Genomic DNA, 18,846 nt, shown 5'->3' on the forward strand with positions numbered 1-18,846 from the left:
GATATATGGTAAGTATTTGTTTAGTTTGAATAAAATAACATCGAAAGAAGAAAATGAAAATTATTATATTTGGTGCAATAATAGTAATAGTAATTTAATTTCAGTAATTGTTATAGACTTCCAGTCCCCTATACTTGGTATGGACATTTAAAAAATTCCCACATCCCAGGGTTCCTAACAGCAATTCAATATTGAATCAAATACAAGGTAACTGTTATATATTATGCATATTATGTAAACATAATATTCATTGTTTTTAAATACTAAACAAATTTTATAACATTTTAAATCTGGTCAACATATTTGGAACATACTCACTGATTGATAATTATACTTGTTTTATCATATTTTTATGTCGACAAGTTTGGAATTCAATTGTAGCGCCAGCGCCAATATTTCAAGAAACATTATATACTATAGTTTTATTTGCATTTTCATTATTTACAAAGTATCATTTTTCTTTACAGTACAATCGTAAAAGTCATTTACAGAGAAAACGTTTAACATAACTACATCGGAGCGGTATTATTATTTGATATCGTTTAAATTTGTTTCTGGTTTATTCATTCAGCAATCACATCTAGGAACTTCTGTAACTCCATTCGAATAATATAAATTTTTCATTTTTAAACTTCCTTAATGTAGAGGGTTTTCTACGCTTTACTTTATGAGCACAGTTTTGCGATTTAGCACTGCACTCTTTTCGTTAATTGAATATCTTAAAACTTTTATTGAACAGTTTAAAGCTGGTCGGATTTTTCTTATTCTGTGCTTTGTCTTCTTTCTTTTCCGTACTACTTCTTGGCGAGCGTGGTCTATTTCTTTGCATAGAGTGATATTTGTCCTCCGTTATAAACAATGGTGAATAAGTTAGACTTCGTTCTCCTCGTTGCCGTTGTATTGAATGTACAAGTCCATAGAAAATGTCTTCTACATATTCATACTCCTCAGCTGCCGAACACTCGTAAAATATACCATCGTATTCACACGATAATGTTTGACCATCAGCTTTACTAATTTGTCTGTAAATAGATAGTATCGTAAGTTTTAGATCATATTATTTGTTATAATATACATGTACTTAAACATATATTTTATGTAGTTGAAGCCAATCACTCTAACATAATTATATTTACACGAAATTGTGAACTTAATGAAAGAAAAAAAAGGAAACTACTGGAAGTAAAACATAGGAGCATTTAGTGTCAAAATGTGCAAAAATGTGATGGCTAAACGATAATTTACTTTAAGTTGAAAGTTGATAGCTGTTTTCGTGTGAATAACGTGGGGATGAAGCAGTAAAATGTTGAAGTAACATATATGTAAACATTTTAAGTAGTCTTTTGCATTCGGTTATTTTTTAACAAAGCTTTCTCGCGTCAAACTATAAGATTATGTTTGACGCGAGAAAGCTTTGTTAAAAATTAACCGAATGCAAAAGACCACTTAAAAGTATAACATTATGTGGCCAATACATATTTATACCTTTTGACACATATATTGCCTATAAACGTTGCATTCATAAGCATACAACTTTTCTCTCTAACCAAATGTACACATTCTGTTCTACGTGAGTACAATATAAGATCTTTCAACTCTTAAAAAACTTCCATTCGCTATGATAAAGATGAAATAAAAGTGAATAATTATCAGAAGTTTGTGTCTATTCAACATTGTATTTAACTATGAAGTATAATACCTGTAACGCTCGAGATCACTTTTATTGCCTACGAGGGCAATAGGGCAATCTTTGTTGGAGATACGTAAATGTTCAGAGACTTTCTGCAGGTACTGCCGAGCTATCTCAAAACTAGGTCTATCTGTTATACTGTACACAACAATAAAAGCGTCCGCCCATCTCAAATATCTCTGACTGTTTGAATCATCCTGAAATTGTGATTGAGTACATAGCAGTGATAATATTACATACCTACAGTTCTTATCATTAAATAATGTGGTGTATCGTTTTAGGAAAGTCTACAACACACATATAAATTTGTTTATTTGCATTATGTACATTTTACTTTGGTACGTTATGTATATCTTACTTTGGTGCATTATAAATACTTTACTTTGATTTCACACACTTAAATACTTAAGTTTGATTGATAGATGTAGTGTAGTCGATATCATATGCTTCAACCGCTTTCAATCAAACTTAACCAATCAAATTTACTAAACCTGGTAGATAAACGTAGCTTTGCGTAAAGTTTTACATAATTTATTAAATGCAGAAGATAAGAAAATATAAAAGGTACAAGATACGTGTTCTTAGGCATAAAGATTTATTTGCTTCCGAACATTGACTTTAACCATCATATTGCCACACAAACTTATGTATATATATATGTCATTTATGAAACATGTTTTAATCATCGAGTTTTTCGTTTTTCTTTTCATTTTTTCTTCTAAGGTTATTAATTTCTTAATATCTGTCGTGCAATCATTTTACCTTCATGAGGTTTGGTATACTTTTAATTGTTTTCTTCTAAGATTGATGAGTAAAAAGTTATATAATTTACCTTTTCATACGTGTCCATTACGTTTACAATGAACTCTTGTCCATCAACATCTTCGTGTTTAGTATAAATATCCTCTTAAAAAATAAAGAACAACGATAATAATAAAAATAATAATAAAAAGGTTATTGCAATACAAGTGAGGTTTTAATCGTACACATCGGAAAAGTACTTTACCCAACAAATGATGAATAAAACAAACGGTTATTGACGAACAAATGTACTAGTATTTAGTATTGATATATGTATATGAGATTTTGATTCATTATTGAGATCAAATGATTTGGGACTTTAGTTTGATGTTGGGAAAAATGGTCAAGGGAGTTACTTGATCTACTAAGTGAAAATATTTAAGAAATTATTTGACTTCAAAATCTTACCTATATATTGATCATACTCCATGATGAATCTTTTTGTAATGTATTTCACTGTCAAAGCTGAAAATAGACAAATATGTATAAATTACTTGATAATGCAGATTTTGGTGCTCAGAAGACAACATGATATTCACAATAAACAAAAGAAAGTAAAAAAAATAAATAGAAAAGTTAAAATAAAAATAAATAAATAAAAAGAAAAGGTCAACAAGGGAAAGCGGTTTTCAACAACCCTAACAGTACCCACTCACAAAGAACTTAGCTAATCTTCCAACAGAATCTGGTATGCATGATGCCGCATCATTTGATCAATTGGAATATAGTTACACTCTAATTACATTAATTAATTTTTTATAATTTTTTTTGTATTTTTTTTGTATTTGAATCTATAAGTTTACTTGATATCTTCCACCATTTAGGATCATTACAAAACTGCTTATTATACTAGAAGTTTAGTATTAACTTCGAGTTATTGCAATGCAATCGATAGAACAAATGATTCAGTAGTACTACATATATGAGGTAAATAAAAAATGATGAACAATTTAGTTTCCTTCATATACATTTCACTCTTTTCTTCTTCCTTGCACAACATGATTGAAAATTGACTTTATATATGATATACGATTTCGTATAATTTCTTTATTTTATCGGAATGATTAAAAACGTTAGAAAGTTTCACTATTTAATTAATCTAAAAAATTCCATTTATCAATATTTTAAAACGATAAAAGGCTTCTTTAGGAATAGAATGTTTTACGGAAAAACATTTGTTATTGACATTTTGTATGATACTTATCATGTAAGCGGATGTTTCCATTGTTTGACAGAATTATTTAAAAAGACTATCCACTCTGTCAGTGAAACATATTTAGCGAAAACCAAGTTCGTCAAAAATCTGTAATTTGGAAAACTTAAGTGTACCAGTAAGTATTTTCCTTTAAGATATTTTTTGGGTACATCTCTAGCATGCTGAACCAAAATATATCGAACTAAGGGGATTATCGGACTATTTTGCAGTTCTTTTTCATGAAAGAGTAGAATAGAAAATGCTGGATCTTTGGCAGTTGAATGATAGTTCCTGTAACACGTGGCAGCCAATTTAAACAACTCTTAAAGGTATGTTACATTCAGAACTTTACAAGATCACAGAAAATAATTGGTGGAAGTAATTAATCAATCTATCAATATCAACTGTTCATTTCTCTTCTTCTAAAGTACACTATATAATGAGACTAATATGAAAGTTTTTTTATCATGCGTTCTAACTAATCAATTCCTAAGAAAAATACTGTGTAAAATCTTATAAAGTTTGCAGTGTAAAATTTAGTTTTGTTATATCTTTCTGGTGCTTCGGGATCATTGATTCCAGCACTTGTAAGTGTTGAAAATTCAGTACCGCTCAAGCCGGTGCTAGGGGTTCATGGCGGCTGTTGCACTTTTTATTATCCCTCATAAAGATTCAAACTGACCAAGTCTGCAATTTCCATGTTATTTTGTTGTGAATGCTTATGAGGGATAACTATGTCTCCACAAAACATGATAATTATATAAATAGAATTTCGTCAAATTGCGAAATTGTGAATTAACTATAAAGCCTTTCTTTTATACAATTTAACTTGGTTCTACTGTTTTGTTAGCATCATAATTATCAAAACAGAAAAAAAGATATTTAAACAGGTATTATTTTAGGTTAATGAAATACTCATTCAATATCTTCATACCACAGAGTATAATTAGATACTTCCTCTATCATGTTTGCAGTAAGTCGGGTTCAATCAGCATAGTCAATTAGACGAGACATTAAAGTAGAAGGAAGGAAAACAAAACAACAACAAACCACTTTTACATCATTAACTAAATGTAGAGGAAAAAATGTCAAAAGTGTAAACAAGCTACCTTGAAAAGTGTTTATGTAATTAATGCTGGTTTAATTGTTGTAGATGATAGTAAAATATTAGACAGTAAGGAAACATACTAATCATTTGATGAGGGCAACATATTTGGCAACAAAGTGACTAAATAACGTCTGTTTACTCATTATAATCATACCCATTCATAATTATATAAATTATTGTATACGTTATAAACATATAGTACACGTTGAATGATTTATATAAAGACGATTTATTAAATGATGCCAACATTGCACCAAAATTTCATGTGCAAATTCAATTAGAAACATATGTGCAAACGTGCCTACCATATCATTCTTAGTATTTGAGAGACAAAATTTAAATTATTGATATTCAGGAAGAATATTTATTTTGCTATCACTGGTGCTATAATGGTGTAACTATAATAAACTTTTCAAGGCTTTAATCGTTTTCTTTATGAAAGCAAATTATGGCACTTGATTGCATACAAAACCCTTCAATTATTTTAACGCAGTCAAATTAGGTACTCAATGGGAGAGATTTAACCATTACTCGCGAGACAATAAAATCAGTATTGTTTTCAACAATATATAACGACCCACTTTGATACTTCAAGTATATAAGGATTCGATGCAGATTTTTGGACACTCAAAAATGAAATGAGGCTAAATGGATTATGACATACATTCTTTAGACTGAAAATGATATGCATTTGATATTGACTTTTGGGGCTTTTAAAATGAAAAAGTGGCAAAATTGATAACATTGGATCTATTAATTATTTTTATTGGAACATTACGTGAAAGTTCATTGGTTATATTTAATAAGGTATTAAATAAATCGTATGTGGTACTAAGTCTTTTATCGTATGATCAATATCCTAACAAATTATACAGTACATCTCCAAATTGTAAACACGTACTAATTTATCATTTTCCAATCATATAATACTAGTAATTACAACCTTCTATCAGTGAAGATACCCCTACTGATAATTCAATGAAACTTTATATTCGGACAAAGCTTAGAACATTTGCCAACTGCGTACCCATCCATGTGTTAGGGATATTAAATCACAAGAAAAAGGATTACTTTAGTTGTTCTCTATGACACTGACACTTCTTGGCAGGATGTTTTATTGCCAATAAAATCTCTCCACACATAACATGATCTGCTTAATAATAAAAATAATGTGAATTGTAGTTCGTATATTTTCGTGCCGGTTTATTATGTATAATCTAGATTTAGCTGTTATCAACTTATATGAAGGCTTTCAATAATAGTCTGACAAAAACTGATCGAAATCATGTTTAACATAATAATATGCCAGTAATGTTAATGAAGAATTTGCCATTTCTTGATCTTGATGAAATACACAGACTCTAAACTACGCTGTTAACGTATCTCTTAGTTTGAAATATCTTATTTCTTTTGAGCACTAACAGGACATCATTTGCATGTGTAACACCGTATTATTCAGAACGTTTAATGTTTTTGTGAGTCTTTAGTTCTTGCTATCACAGTAATTATACAATAAAACACAGTAATTACATTGTAAGTATTCGCAATAGAAGTGTCATAATAGAAGTGTTATCGTAGAAGTGTCACAGTAGTAGTAGTAGTAGTGTAACAATAAAAGTGTAACAATAGTAGTGTTACAATAGTAGTGTTACAATAGTAGTGTCACAATAGTAGTGTCACAATAGTAGTGTCACAATAGTGGTGTAACAATAGTAGTGTCACAGTAGTACTGAACGAACTGAAATGGAGATGTATATAATGTATTAATGCGCTTCTGGATATATAAGCTTTTGATTTAACAATATTTATCAATCAATGTTAATTACAACAATACATCATTCAGATATGAATTTCGTTTAGAACCGAAACACACACTGATAAAAGGGAACCATTAATTTGGTGTAATCTGTTTCCAAATATTATTATTTGAATTCCCATGCAGCATCAATGCCAATTTTTTGTTGGGAAAATATAAACCGCTCACGCCCCCTAGCACCGGCTTAAGCGATACTAAATTCTCAACACTTAATAGTGCTGGCATCAATGATCCCGAAGGACCAGCAAAAATATAACAACACTGAAGTGAAGTAAAAGGCAATTTTTTACAGCTTCCACACAGCACTTGACACCTGCTGTTGTGAAGTATAAAAATCTGGAAACAAAGTGATCCCTCGGAGCACAACAAAATAACATGAGAATTACAGACTCGGTTTGATTGAGTCTGTACATGAGGGATAATTAATACGTGCAACAACCCTCACGCCCCCTAGCAACGGCTTGAGCGTACGTTTGAAATAGCATTTCAACTGAAAACGAGCGATTGTTCAAAATAAATGCGTATAAATGCATTGATAGCTAACAACAATGTAAATGTCTAAAAGAGCCTTTGATTGAAACGTCAAAAACAAATTGTGGGAAAAGCTGGAAACAAACTATCTTTAATTGCATATGATGAAAAGTAAATATGTCATTAATGTTCATCTTATAGTTCCTTGTGGTAGACATAGAACACAAACACCATGATTGTTAGATAAGGTCGACATCTTTGGCAACAAACTCAACACGTTTATTTTGTTCTATTTTCTGAAAATATACTCTCCTTTTCAGTTCTATTACTTGAAATTATACTCTCTCTTTTACGTATTCATTCCATAAGCCATTTTAATTAAATTAATGTATGTATAATTGATATTTGTATTAATTTTATATAAGATGTAACTTCTCTTGTCTGATTGCTCCTGCAGTCATGCCTTTTGACGTTAATAATTCTTTTTGTGGTAATTATATAAAAGAAATATTTGAAATAGTACAAATATAGTGCTAGTAGTCTATTTAACTGAACTTATGATGAATGCATAGTTAAGTAATAACGGCCTCGTGAGCAGAATTTAACAACAACAAAGCAATTAAATTATATTACCTTTTTTGATTAAGAAAAGAATATTTAAAAAAGCAAACAAGCACAACCGTTCCAATCTGTTTAATTCCAAATTAGTTTCACACTTTCACTTTAAATAATCAAAATGATCTATCTTCCTCGATAATGTGTTGCGTCTTCAACATTATGCCCGCTGTATAAAAGAGAAAGTTTCATGAATAAATACATCTATGTTAAAGTTACAAAAACATAGGCCCATTATGCATCAGAAATTTTTATTCCTCAAAACCATTTTCTTTACATATATATCTTATTAAGGTTCCAAAAATAATTCTAAATTGACATATACATAAACTGTCTTTTGCTCTTTTAGCTGTTTTGGCAATGGAAATAATTATAGTGATTAAGTATTTTGTATGGAAGTCAAAATACTACTTTGTTTACATTTTGGTACTTGTACGACAACATCTTACATGCTCTTAATCACATGACAAAACATTATTAAACGCGTGTTTGACGTTTCTAAAGAATTTAATAAATATGGAACTATGAGGCATAATTGCCTTTAAAGTATGATTTTACTGTACTACATATTGAAAAAGTATTGATTTACTGAATACTATAATTACAACTAGAAAAAGTCTGGAATTGCTTTTGAGATCCATAATTTTGGAAACAATTTGAAACAAGATTTGTTTTTAAATATGATAGATTACAAAACGTGAAGGCAGCAAACACTCAATGGTCCATTTATTTTTTATTGTTCTACCTACATAGTTTAAGCAAATGAAAATATAATTGCTGTGTTTTATTTCTCAAATACCTGAAGCATTTAGCGATATTCAGGTTCATAATGAAGATTGCCTGTCTAATAAATCAAATCATACAAATAATGTTGTTACATTATTAGAATGTACATTTGAAAGTACATACAAAGATATACATTGGGGGCGATTCATAGACGACCCTTAAAGATCGAACTATTTAGATTCATTTTATTTTATATGCCAATTTAGAATGACTGATTTCATCAAATATCTCTCAAGTTGTTACAGTATAAGTCATAATTCAGTATTATTGCCATTTAGCTCGAATATTTTTAAATACACATGACTGTCCGAACTTTGGTACACCACTTATCTGACAAACACTGCTTACTTGTCGAATTGAACAAGAGCAAACTGATTAACTTTATTTTTCTTACATTTAATAAAATACAAATTATTTTGATACTCTCTCTATATATTTAAAAGTATAAGAAAATAATTAGCATTATAATTGTTAAAGGGAATACATCCATTAAAAGTTCATCATAACAACTAACAAAAAAAAAACACGCTTCAAAAAGATGAAAAGCCATTTATCGATTTACACGTTAAAAAGTTGGAATATTTCCATATCATATCATACTTTATCATCAAAGTATATCCCATTTAGACTCATACATGTAATCACTGCTGTGTCAGCAACCTAAATTTAACTTCTGGTACTTTCACTATCAACATGAAACGCACTTTTAAAATATGAAATGGAAGATTTATTTTCTGAAGCGGAAACAGGTATTGATAAAGAGAATGACGTTAATATTTTACATGATGTAGAGACACGATAATTTTGATGTTATACCTCTACAACCATAATTTGAAAAGGATATACTGGAGTCGGTTTCTTGTTTTTTGGTTCGTTTGTTTGCTGTTCTCATGAATGCTTATCCGCCTTCAGTTCATGATGTATTCCCTAGAAGGTTATGTACATGTACATTTGTTTGAACTATCATTACGGTATATGTGCAAGAATAAAAAAGACTTGATTTCCGCCATTTAATACGGATGTTGCATGCTCCTTGACTTTATTTTCAATTTACGAACTATAACTCTCGAAATAATAATATAAAAACTTGAAACTTCATTTGTAAACGTCTCACGAAAGAAAAGTTTAATACTTATAAAACACAACTCTCATTTGCATAATTTTGGAGTTATTGTCCTATGTAATTTTTAATATTTCATGTTTGTCTGAGCATAACCAAAAAGTATATATTTCAACTTGACACTTCATATGTGGATATATCGTTTAGAGGAAAAATATTGCCTTTAAGCAATAAGCGTTTCTCGAATAATTTTAGAATTACTGCCTGTTTTTATACTTCATTTTTGTCCAGGGCATAACTGAAGAAAAAAAATATTGGAGGTATCAGCTTGAAAGATCACAGATTGGTAAACGTTCTTGAGGAGAATTACATTATTCAAACTCTTCACTATCTTTTGTATAATTTTGCAGGTATATTGTCCTTTGTAATTTTCAATTTGTATGTTTTGTGTTGAGCTATATTTTAGTCAGTATGATGTAACAGCGTACAACATCACAATATCAAATTGACAAAAAGGTTTGCGGGGATGTCTTAGGTCAATAGCAGTTCTAGTTATCATCATTATCATTATTATTATTATAAGTTACATATTTTATTTGATATTTTTCCAGAACGAGGAAAAAACAATTGATATTTTATCGTAAATAAACATTTTATTAGAAAACATGTACCATACCAAATCATTTCTTATGTTCTGAACGGATTATGTAATTCATTAAGGGAAAAGAAATACAAATAGAATATCCTTGTCTGATCAGAATTCTAATTTCTGTTTATCATGCGATAAATCAATTACAGTAAATCGTACTCGGCTGTTATATGGAAATATTATTACCTGGGTATGGTGATTCGAGATAACAGAGTTAAGGAAGGCGTTATGTCGAGCTGTATAAGATATCTATGCATTTAAAATCAATATGTTTCATCTATATGGGTGGATTCAGGCAGGGAAATGGTAAATTTATCATTATTGACATATTATCACGCTTATTGTAAGGAAGAACAAAGAATGTCAGAACTGTAATGGAATTATAAATACTTTTAATCTTTTAATGAGTTTTCATTCATTGCAAAAAATGCCTGCGATTTATTTTAGTTTATTTTTTGAGCGGATCATTTTATCTGTGGATTGATTTTATTAGCAATAAAACATCTGCCAAAAAGTGTCAGTATCACGTAAAAAAAAATGTAATACATTTATGGAATTTAATTTACATTTACACGTAGATACGGCTGAAGTGAGCTCTTTCAATCTGTAGTAAAACATTATCAAATAGAATACCTTGCTGTATCTTGTATTTTTTAAATTTGCTTTATGTATATAATTGCACTTTCTTTTATTTTATGATGAAGTTGGTCGGCATTTTTTCATTTAGGGAGGTTCCTTTTCATTTGGAGATTTCAGCTCAAACATAGATATAATTATATATAATTCATAAATGTACTGGCGATCTTGTCCTTCATACTTTTTATGATTTGTGAAACCTTTTTCTATATCATTTGACATAGAAATAAATTTAAACATACACTTGTGTGTATACCATAAAGATATACATATCATTTCTGTGGTTGGTAATACTTTCTGACTTGATTTTCGATATTATTTGATTTATTATTGTTTAAACACTTTCTGTCTAAAAATATTTTAATAAATATCAAATATTTATATGTTTGTATCTTAAATAAATAAATAAATTAATTAATTAATATTTATAGTCATTTGAGGTAAAGTTTTGTTTCAAGGCATTATTAATAAATGAATGCAAAAAATGATCATAAGAAAGTGAACCTTGTAATGTTTTATAACATCAAACGCACGAATAAATGAACCCTTTTTCTGGAAACTTTCATTTTTCTCTTAAAAATGTTTCAAAACGTTAAAAGCATCATTAGCAATTGAAAGTGTAAAAGACATCGTTTGTTTACGCCCTTTGTCTGTTACAAATCACTTTTACAGATGTTTCCAATGTGAAAGTTCTCCGGTTCATAAGATCTATACAAAGTACAATAGAAAATTTTAGAGCATATCAATTTTGTTTATAACCTGTCAAAGAATTATGTAAACATAATGGTAAGGACATTTAGTTTATCAGCTAACTATATGTTTAATTCTCTTGTGTGCAGTGCAGGAATGTTTCAGTCCCACTATAATACTCTAACATACTTGAATCTCTTTTGGAATCTTCGACTTGTAGGAATGAGAGAAAAACTTTTCTGATAGAGAATACAAAAAGTGTGAATGAGATGGAGAATGTCGGACAAAAAATATATAATTGATTTTAAGAAGATCTATCTGTCCTTAATTCTCCACTTCGAAATTAGCATGCATTGACGCCAATCAAAATATAGAAACGAATTTTTTTTACAAAAGTTGTTTGTTCGAAAGAAAGACGGACAAAAATAAAGTCTTTAGATAGCCGACAGCATATCTTGAAACACTATCTGACGAATCTGTTAACCAATTTCAAAGCTGAAATGAAGTTTTGATAAAAATGGTGACAAAATAAACAGATTATTCCGTTCTTAGATAGTTTGCAAATTGCGAGTTTCCAAGACGGCACTGGTGTATTTAAAGATCTGCAAAAACTGTATTAATGCAAAACAATATAATTAGATATCTGCAAAATGATCTCAAATCCTTAATATAAAATAAATTCTAATTGATACATGTCTATAAAAACTGCATACATATGAAAATTACACAGGAGCTTGTGTAACCATCGTATGAAAACATTATATTATATAAATATTCAAAACCCAATTAGAACAACAACAAATTGTGATAAATGTTGATAAGCGACAACATTATTACATACAATTATGATTGATTTAATACCGTGACCTTTCCGCAGCTTTAAGATTGCATTTTAAGATTTATGTATTTCCATTACTGTTTTCAAATATATCATCAAAAATGTTTTTAAGATAAATTTGATAACCATACAATCAAACCATTAACAACAGCTGTTGAACGGGAATCATGCAGAATGTAAGCTCATTCCCTTTACAAATAGAATGTTTTACAAATATACTTCGTGTAATTTGGAAACACAAAATTTATGAGTTGAAACGATATCAATACAATAATGAAAAAAAACTTAGATTTATGTATTATAAAATTTAGGTATGTAAAACTTTCCCGAAACTTAAGATACATTTCATCTGAAAATGCAACTTTAAATTCATCATTATTTTTAAACTAAAGTTGGTGTTATTTCATTTGTTTGAATTTCATGGTATTTCAAATATAAATAATTTCCTTTCATTTATCGTTGGTCCTTTCAGGTTTTTGCTCATTTTATTTTTTTTTTTTTGAATGCAAGATTTGAAATATGTAGTAATGAACGATGGTCCAATATAATCGATACATCGATGAATCGTGATTATTGCCATCACGATACCGTAACGTGATATAATCCGGAAGTGTTGATACATAGCGTTATATATTTTCAATGTCTGATTTAAATGTTTGAACTTCAGAAACTTGCAATTGTTTTTAATTTGTTTATTACATATTTGAAGTCAGGCGACTTATGAAATGATACTCATTTTAAGACCTAAATATTATTTATGTCAAGATCTAGTCACTGTGATAGTATAACATATTTTTAGATATGATACAGTGGATATTTTAACTTAGAAAGACATGCGCACATTACAATTTTATCTAAATGTAAGTATCATGATACTGTATCGTGATACAACCAAGATATCATAATTCTGTTGTGATGCAATATCAGCAGCGACTTTCAACTCGAGGGAAAAAAAGTAAACAAAAAGTCGACAACAAACTATGCTTATTATAATTGACAAGCTGAGTTATTACGCAGAATTATTCAACTGTTTTGTAAATGGAGGATAAACATTTGTCAGAAGTGTAAACAAGATATGTTGTAAGAAACCTAGTATGTATTATGCCCTATTAATTTACATAGCTTTTGATAATTAGTACTGGCATGGAACATCAGTAAACATAACAATCGTTTGATAGCACACCGACGTTCATATGTATTAGATTATATGTTTTATATTCTGCTAAATTTAGTAACAACAACACCCATCCCCTTCAAAACAATAATTAAATGAAAATAAATGAAAAAAAGACAATGAAATGCTGGTAAAAGTACTAATAGTTGATCGTTTAAAACTATAATGAGTTTGTACTAATAGTTGATCGTTTAATACTATGATGAGTTTGTCTACATGGTTTTTTATTTATTCTGTTCAACTTTACCGACTTGCATTTTCCTGGATATAATTTACGTAGTTACGGCACTCTATTGCAATAAATTTTTATGAAGGGAACAAATATGTTATTAAACATTTTGAACAACGGAAATCAGCACAGTGTAGTTTTATCATTATATTTAGATTGTTTAGCAGGATAATTTATATTATTTTAATGTATACTAAAGCTGCAACATGCTAGAAGTATTTTCAACAGGTGCAATATTTGTTCGTATTCTTCTGTGTGTGTGTTAATGTATATCATAATTACTTTATTGCGTTTTCGTATCACTGACACTGATTCTTGGCAGCAAGTTTTTTGGCAATTAAAATTTTTCAACTCATAGAATGATTCTCTCATTTATCAAACAATGAAGCTTATAATCTACGATTTATTTCTTCGTAAAATCATGAATTAACTATAGATCATATAATATTTCTTTAATGGTCTGTCGAAGACTGATTGGCCTCACATTGAACATGAAAGTATGCCGGAAATGTTTAAGTTAATACTTTCCATCTTCTGTTAATGAAATACACAATTGACACGTAATGTCATTACCCAACATATGTGAGTTTGAAAGAAATCTGAGTTTAAAAGTATGAGTTACTTCTCGAAAGTATGTGAAAGAGTTAACAAATCTGTTTTATAAACTACGATGTGAAAATAAATAATTGAATGTACGCGTGTGGTTGGTCTTATAGGAATCATAAAATATTATCATATAATACAAAACAAAGCAACATTTCTTAACGTTAATTATAAATGTAAATGTATGTAACAATGAACTGTAAATGTTCAAGTTAGACAAATAAGTTTCTGTTTTGTTATCAAAAGTTAACACTGCAGAATATCAAAACAGTAGGACACAAGATATATACTTTGGTTTTATTACAAAGTACCTAAATTGAAAGAAAACGTTTCTGACACAACTTTATCCGTGAAATGAAGCAGGTATGATATTTGGAAAATAAAAAGTAAATTGATTGTTTAAAGGTACGAAACTCGATTCCGGAACATATCCATCTTTGATAAGTGTTTAACCATTTTTGAAATATGACTTTTGCCAAAGTTCGTTGCCAAAAAAATGTTTGACTATGTAATGCCACAACAATGATAAATTGTTGCTAGAACACTTTGAAAAAGTTTGTTGTAAGAAGAATAAGTCATCTATTTATGTACTCATCAATTTAGCAGGAATGATTGGCATTATCTGATGTAACTTCAAAGTTTAACAGAAGTTTCTCTCTCAATTTATTGTACTCTCTTATAACACGTCAATAAAAACGAAGTCGAGTAAGAAAAATATAATTTATTTAAATCTATATTTCAACTGCATATTTTTGTCATTAAAGTTTAAGAATCTTACAATCCCAGATTACTCCAGTCACTTTGACTAGATCGAAATTCTGAATGTCCTTATAATTATGAAGACAGTCGTCTTATAGAGTTGAATACAAAATTCGTGTTAGGTGAATGTAAAAGGAATATAACGCTGATTATGTCACTCTGGAATAAAATATACGATATATGGTCAGTACTTGTTTTATTTGAATATAATAACATAGAAAAAGAGAATGAAATATCTGGTTTAATAATATTTATAGTAATTTAATTTCAGTAAGTGTTCTAGCCTTCCAGTCCCCTCCTTATCATATTTTATACTTGGTATGGACATTTAAAATATTCTCACATTCCAGGGTTCCTAATAGCAATTCAATATTGAAACAAATAAGTTTTATATCATATATTATGCATAACAATATCAAGCATATTATGTAAACATAATATTCATTGTTTTAAATACTAAACAAATTTTATAACATTTTAAATCTGGTCAACATATTTGGAACATACTCACTGATTGATAATTATACTTGTTTTATCATATTTTTATGTCGGCAAGTTTGGAATTCAATTGTAGCGCCAGCGCCAATATTTCAAGAAACATAATATACTAGTACTATTTGTACTTTCATCATTTACAAAGTATCATTTTTCTTTTCAGTACAATCGTAAAAGTCAATTACAGAGAAAACGATTAACATAATTACATCGGATCGGTATTATTGTTTTGTACCGTTTTAATTTGTTTCTGGTTTATTCATTCAGCAATCACATCTAGGAACTTCTATAACTCCATTCGAATAATAGAAATTTTTCATTTGTAAACTTCCTTTACGTAGAGGGGTTTCCACACTTTACTTTATGAGCACAGTTTTGCGTTTTAGCACTGCACTGTTTTCGTTAATTGAATATCTTAAAACTTTTATTAAACAGTACTGTTTAAAGCTGGTTCTATGCTTTGTCTTCTTTCTTTTCCGTACTACTTCTTGGCGAGCGTAGTCTATTTCTTTGCATAGAGTGATATTTGTCCTCCGTTATAAACAATGGTGAAAAAGCTAGACTTCGTTCTCCTCGTTGCCGTTGTATTGAATGTACAAGTCCATAGAAAATGTCTTCTACATATTCATACTCCTAAGCTGCCGAACACTCTTAAAATATACCATCGTATACACACGATAATGTTTGACCATCAGCTTAACTAATTTGTCTGTAAATAGATAGTATCGTAAGTTTTAGATCATATTATTTGTTATAATATACATGTACTAAAACATATATTTTATGTAGTTGAAGTCAATCATTCTAAGATAATTATATTTACACGAAATTGTAACTTAATGAAAGGGAAAAAAGGAAACTCCTGGAAGGTAAACATAAGCGCATTTATTGTCAAAATGTGCAAAAATGTTATGGCTAAACGATAATTTAATTTAAGTTGAAAGTTGAAATGATCTACAAAGTGAAAATATTTAAGAAATGAGCCGCGCCATGACAAAACCAACATAATGGGTTTTCGACCAGCATGGATCCAGACCAGCCTGCGCATCCGCGCAGTCTGATCAGGATCCATGCTGTTCGCATACCAACCGTATTACAAGTAGAGAAACTGATAGCGAACAGCATGGATCCAGATCAGACTGCGCGGATGCGCAGGCTGGTCTTGATCCATGCTGGTCGCAAACGCACTATGTTGATTTTGTCGTGACGTGGCTCAAATTATTCGTCTTTAAAATCTTACCTATATATGGATCATACTCCATGATGAATCTTTTTGTAATGTATTTCACTGTCAAAGCTGAAAAAAGACAAACATTTAAAATTTACTTATAAAAGCCATGCTTTGGTGTTCAGAGGACAAATTGATATTCACAATAAAAAATACATAAAAGGAAGTCAAAAAGAGAAATTAGTTTTCTTTAAATACATTCGCTCTTTTGTACTACGTAATAACACATGATTAAAAGAATGACTTTTATATACCATATAAGCTTAGGAACAAATTCTTGCGAAAAAAGTCTTTATTTTATCGAAATGATAATTATTTTCAAAAGAGGTTGACTTTTAATTAATTTTTAAAATATTCTTTTATTAATGTTTTAAAACGATAAAGACTTTATTACAAATAGAATGTTTTAAGGAAAATATTTGTTATTGACCTTTTGTATGATACTTATCATGTAAGTGGATGTTCATTGTTTGAAAGGACTTAACAATCTGACAATGGAACATATATAGTGAAAATCAAATTCGTCAACAATCTGTCAATTTGGTCAAACATAAAGGGTACAAGTAACTATTTCTGTTAAGATTGTTATGGTACATCTCTAGAAAGCTGAACCGGAGGGGAATATCTAACTAATTTACAGTCCTTTTATATAGGAAACGCTTGATTTTTGACCGTTGAATGATTCCTTTAACACGTTGCAGCCAATTTAAATAACTCTTACAGGAATGAGACGTTCAAAACTTAACAAGATCACTGGAAGTAAGAAGTCAATCTATCAAACAGTTCATTCAAAATTCACCAAAACATGAGACTAATATGACTGTCTGATGTATAATCCACATCATGTGTTGTAACTTATCATTTCTAAAGATAAATCCTGTATAAAATCTTATAAAGTATTAGAGTATAATTAAGTTTTGTTATATTTTTCTGGTCCTGCGGTATCATTGATTCCAGCACTCTTAAGTGTTTGAAATTGAGTACCGCTCAAGCCGGTGCTATGAAGGTCTGTTTCACTTTTTCACTATCCCTCATGTACAGATTCACTCAAACCGAGTCTGCAATTTCCATATTATTTTGTTGTGAATGCTTCCGAGGGATCACTCTTTCTTAAGATTTTTTACAAGCGAAAACATTAAAGATATATAAATATAATTTCGTAAAATTGCTGGTTGTGTATTAATCCATGAAGCCTTGGTGATATAAAATTTAACTTGTTTTTCTTGTTATATTAACATCGTTATTATCAAAACAGAAAACGATATTTAAACAGGTATTATTTTAGTTTAATGAAATACTCATTCAATATCTTCATACTACCTAACCTTTATCACGGAGTATAATTAGATAATTCTTCTATCATGCTTGCAGTAAGTCGGGTTCAATCAACATAGTCATTTAGACGAGACATTAAAGTAGAAGGAAGGAAAACAAAACAACAACAAACCAAGCTTCTTAAAACCTGTACGTTGATTTATTAAGCAGACTTTTACATCATTAACTAAATGTAGAGGAAAAAATATCAAAAGTGTAAACAAGCTACCTTGTTATGAAATTACTGAAAAGTTTTTATGTATTTAATGTTGGTTTAATTGTTGTAAATGATAGAAAAATAATAGACAGTTAGGAAACATAATAATCATTTGATGAGAGCAACATATTTGGCAACAAAGTAACTGTATACCGTCTGTTTACTGACTTTCTAAAACTCATTTTGTATCATAGTTTGGAGACCTTTCTGTTGAAAATGTGTCAGGGTTAAATCGTATACATATACATGCACAGTGCGTTAACTGGAGTGCGGGTATTAGTTACCCGCACTCAAGAACATGCTCATTGATTGGCTCATTTTTGCTGGGGTTTACATATTGTAACGGCAGAGAAAGGGAAAGCGACAGAAATGTCATATTCAGATGTTCGTTCATTGGTTAATTTTTGCCGGGGTTTGATATTGTGACAACAGGGAACGTGCTTTAATGTTTGACTATGATACAAAAGAGAAA

General features: G+C 29.6%; 1 protein-coding gene across 1 annotated transcript; it reads right to left on the minus strand.

Moving 5' to 3' along the window:
- Positions 1 to 445: 445 nt before the first annotated feature.
- On the minus strand, positions 446 to 16,991 carry LOC132760413 (ras-like protein family member 12). The gene is made up of 4 exons (XM_060752390.1): positions 16,856 to 16,991; positions 2,523 to 2,596; positions 1,700 to 1,887; positions 446 to 1,022 (listed from the first exon to the last, which is right to left on the minus strand). Exons 1-4 carry the CDS (start codon positions 16,875 to 16,877, stop codon positions 707 to 709), a joined length of 600 nt encoding a protein of 199 aa, XP_060608373.1. The 5' UTR covers positions 16,878 to 16,991; the 3' UTR covers positions 446 to 706.
- Positions 16,992 to 18,846: the final 1,855 nt, after the last annotated feature.

This window comes from Ruditapes philippinarum, unplaced genomic scaffold (genome assembly GCF_026571515.1).
Source record: "Ruditapes philippinarum isolate M1 unplaced genomic scaffold, ASM2657151v2 ctg4672_1_1_1_1, whole genome shotgun sequence".
Taxonomy (NCBI): Eukaryota; Metazoa; Mollusca; class Bivalvia; order Venerida; family Veneridae; genus Ruditapes; species Ruditapes philippinarum.

What these genes read in the sequence shown, in the direction of transcription:
- LOC132760413 (XM_060752390.1), bottom strand. Translation starts at nt 16,877, where the DNA reads ATGGAGTATGATCCATATATAG. An exon ending in GGAGTATGATCCATATATAG is followed by an intron (nt 2,597 to 16,855) that starts GTAAGATTTTAA and finishes TTATTTTTTAAG; the next exon opens with AGGATATTTATACTAAACAC. An exon ending in TAATGGACACGTATGAAAAG is followed by an intron (nt 1,888 to 2,522) that starts GTAAATTATATA and finishes TCACAATTTCAG; the next exon opens with GATGATTCAAACAGTCAGAG.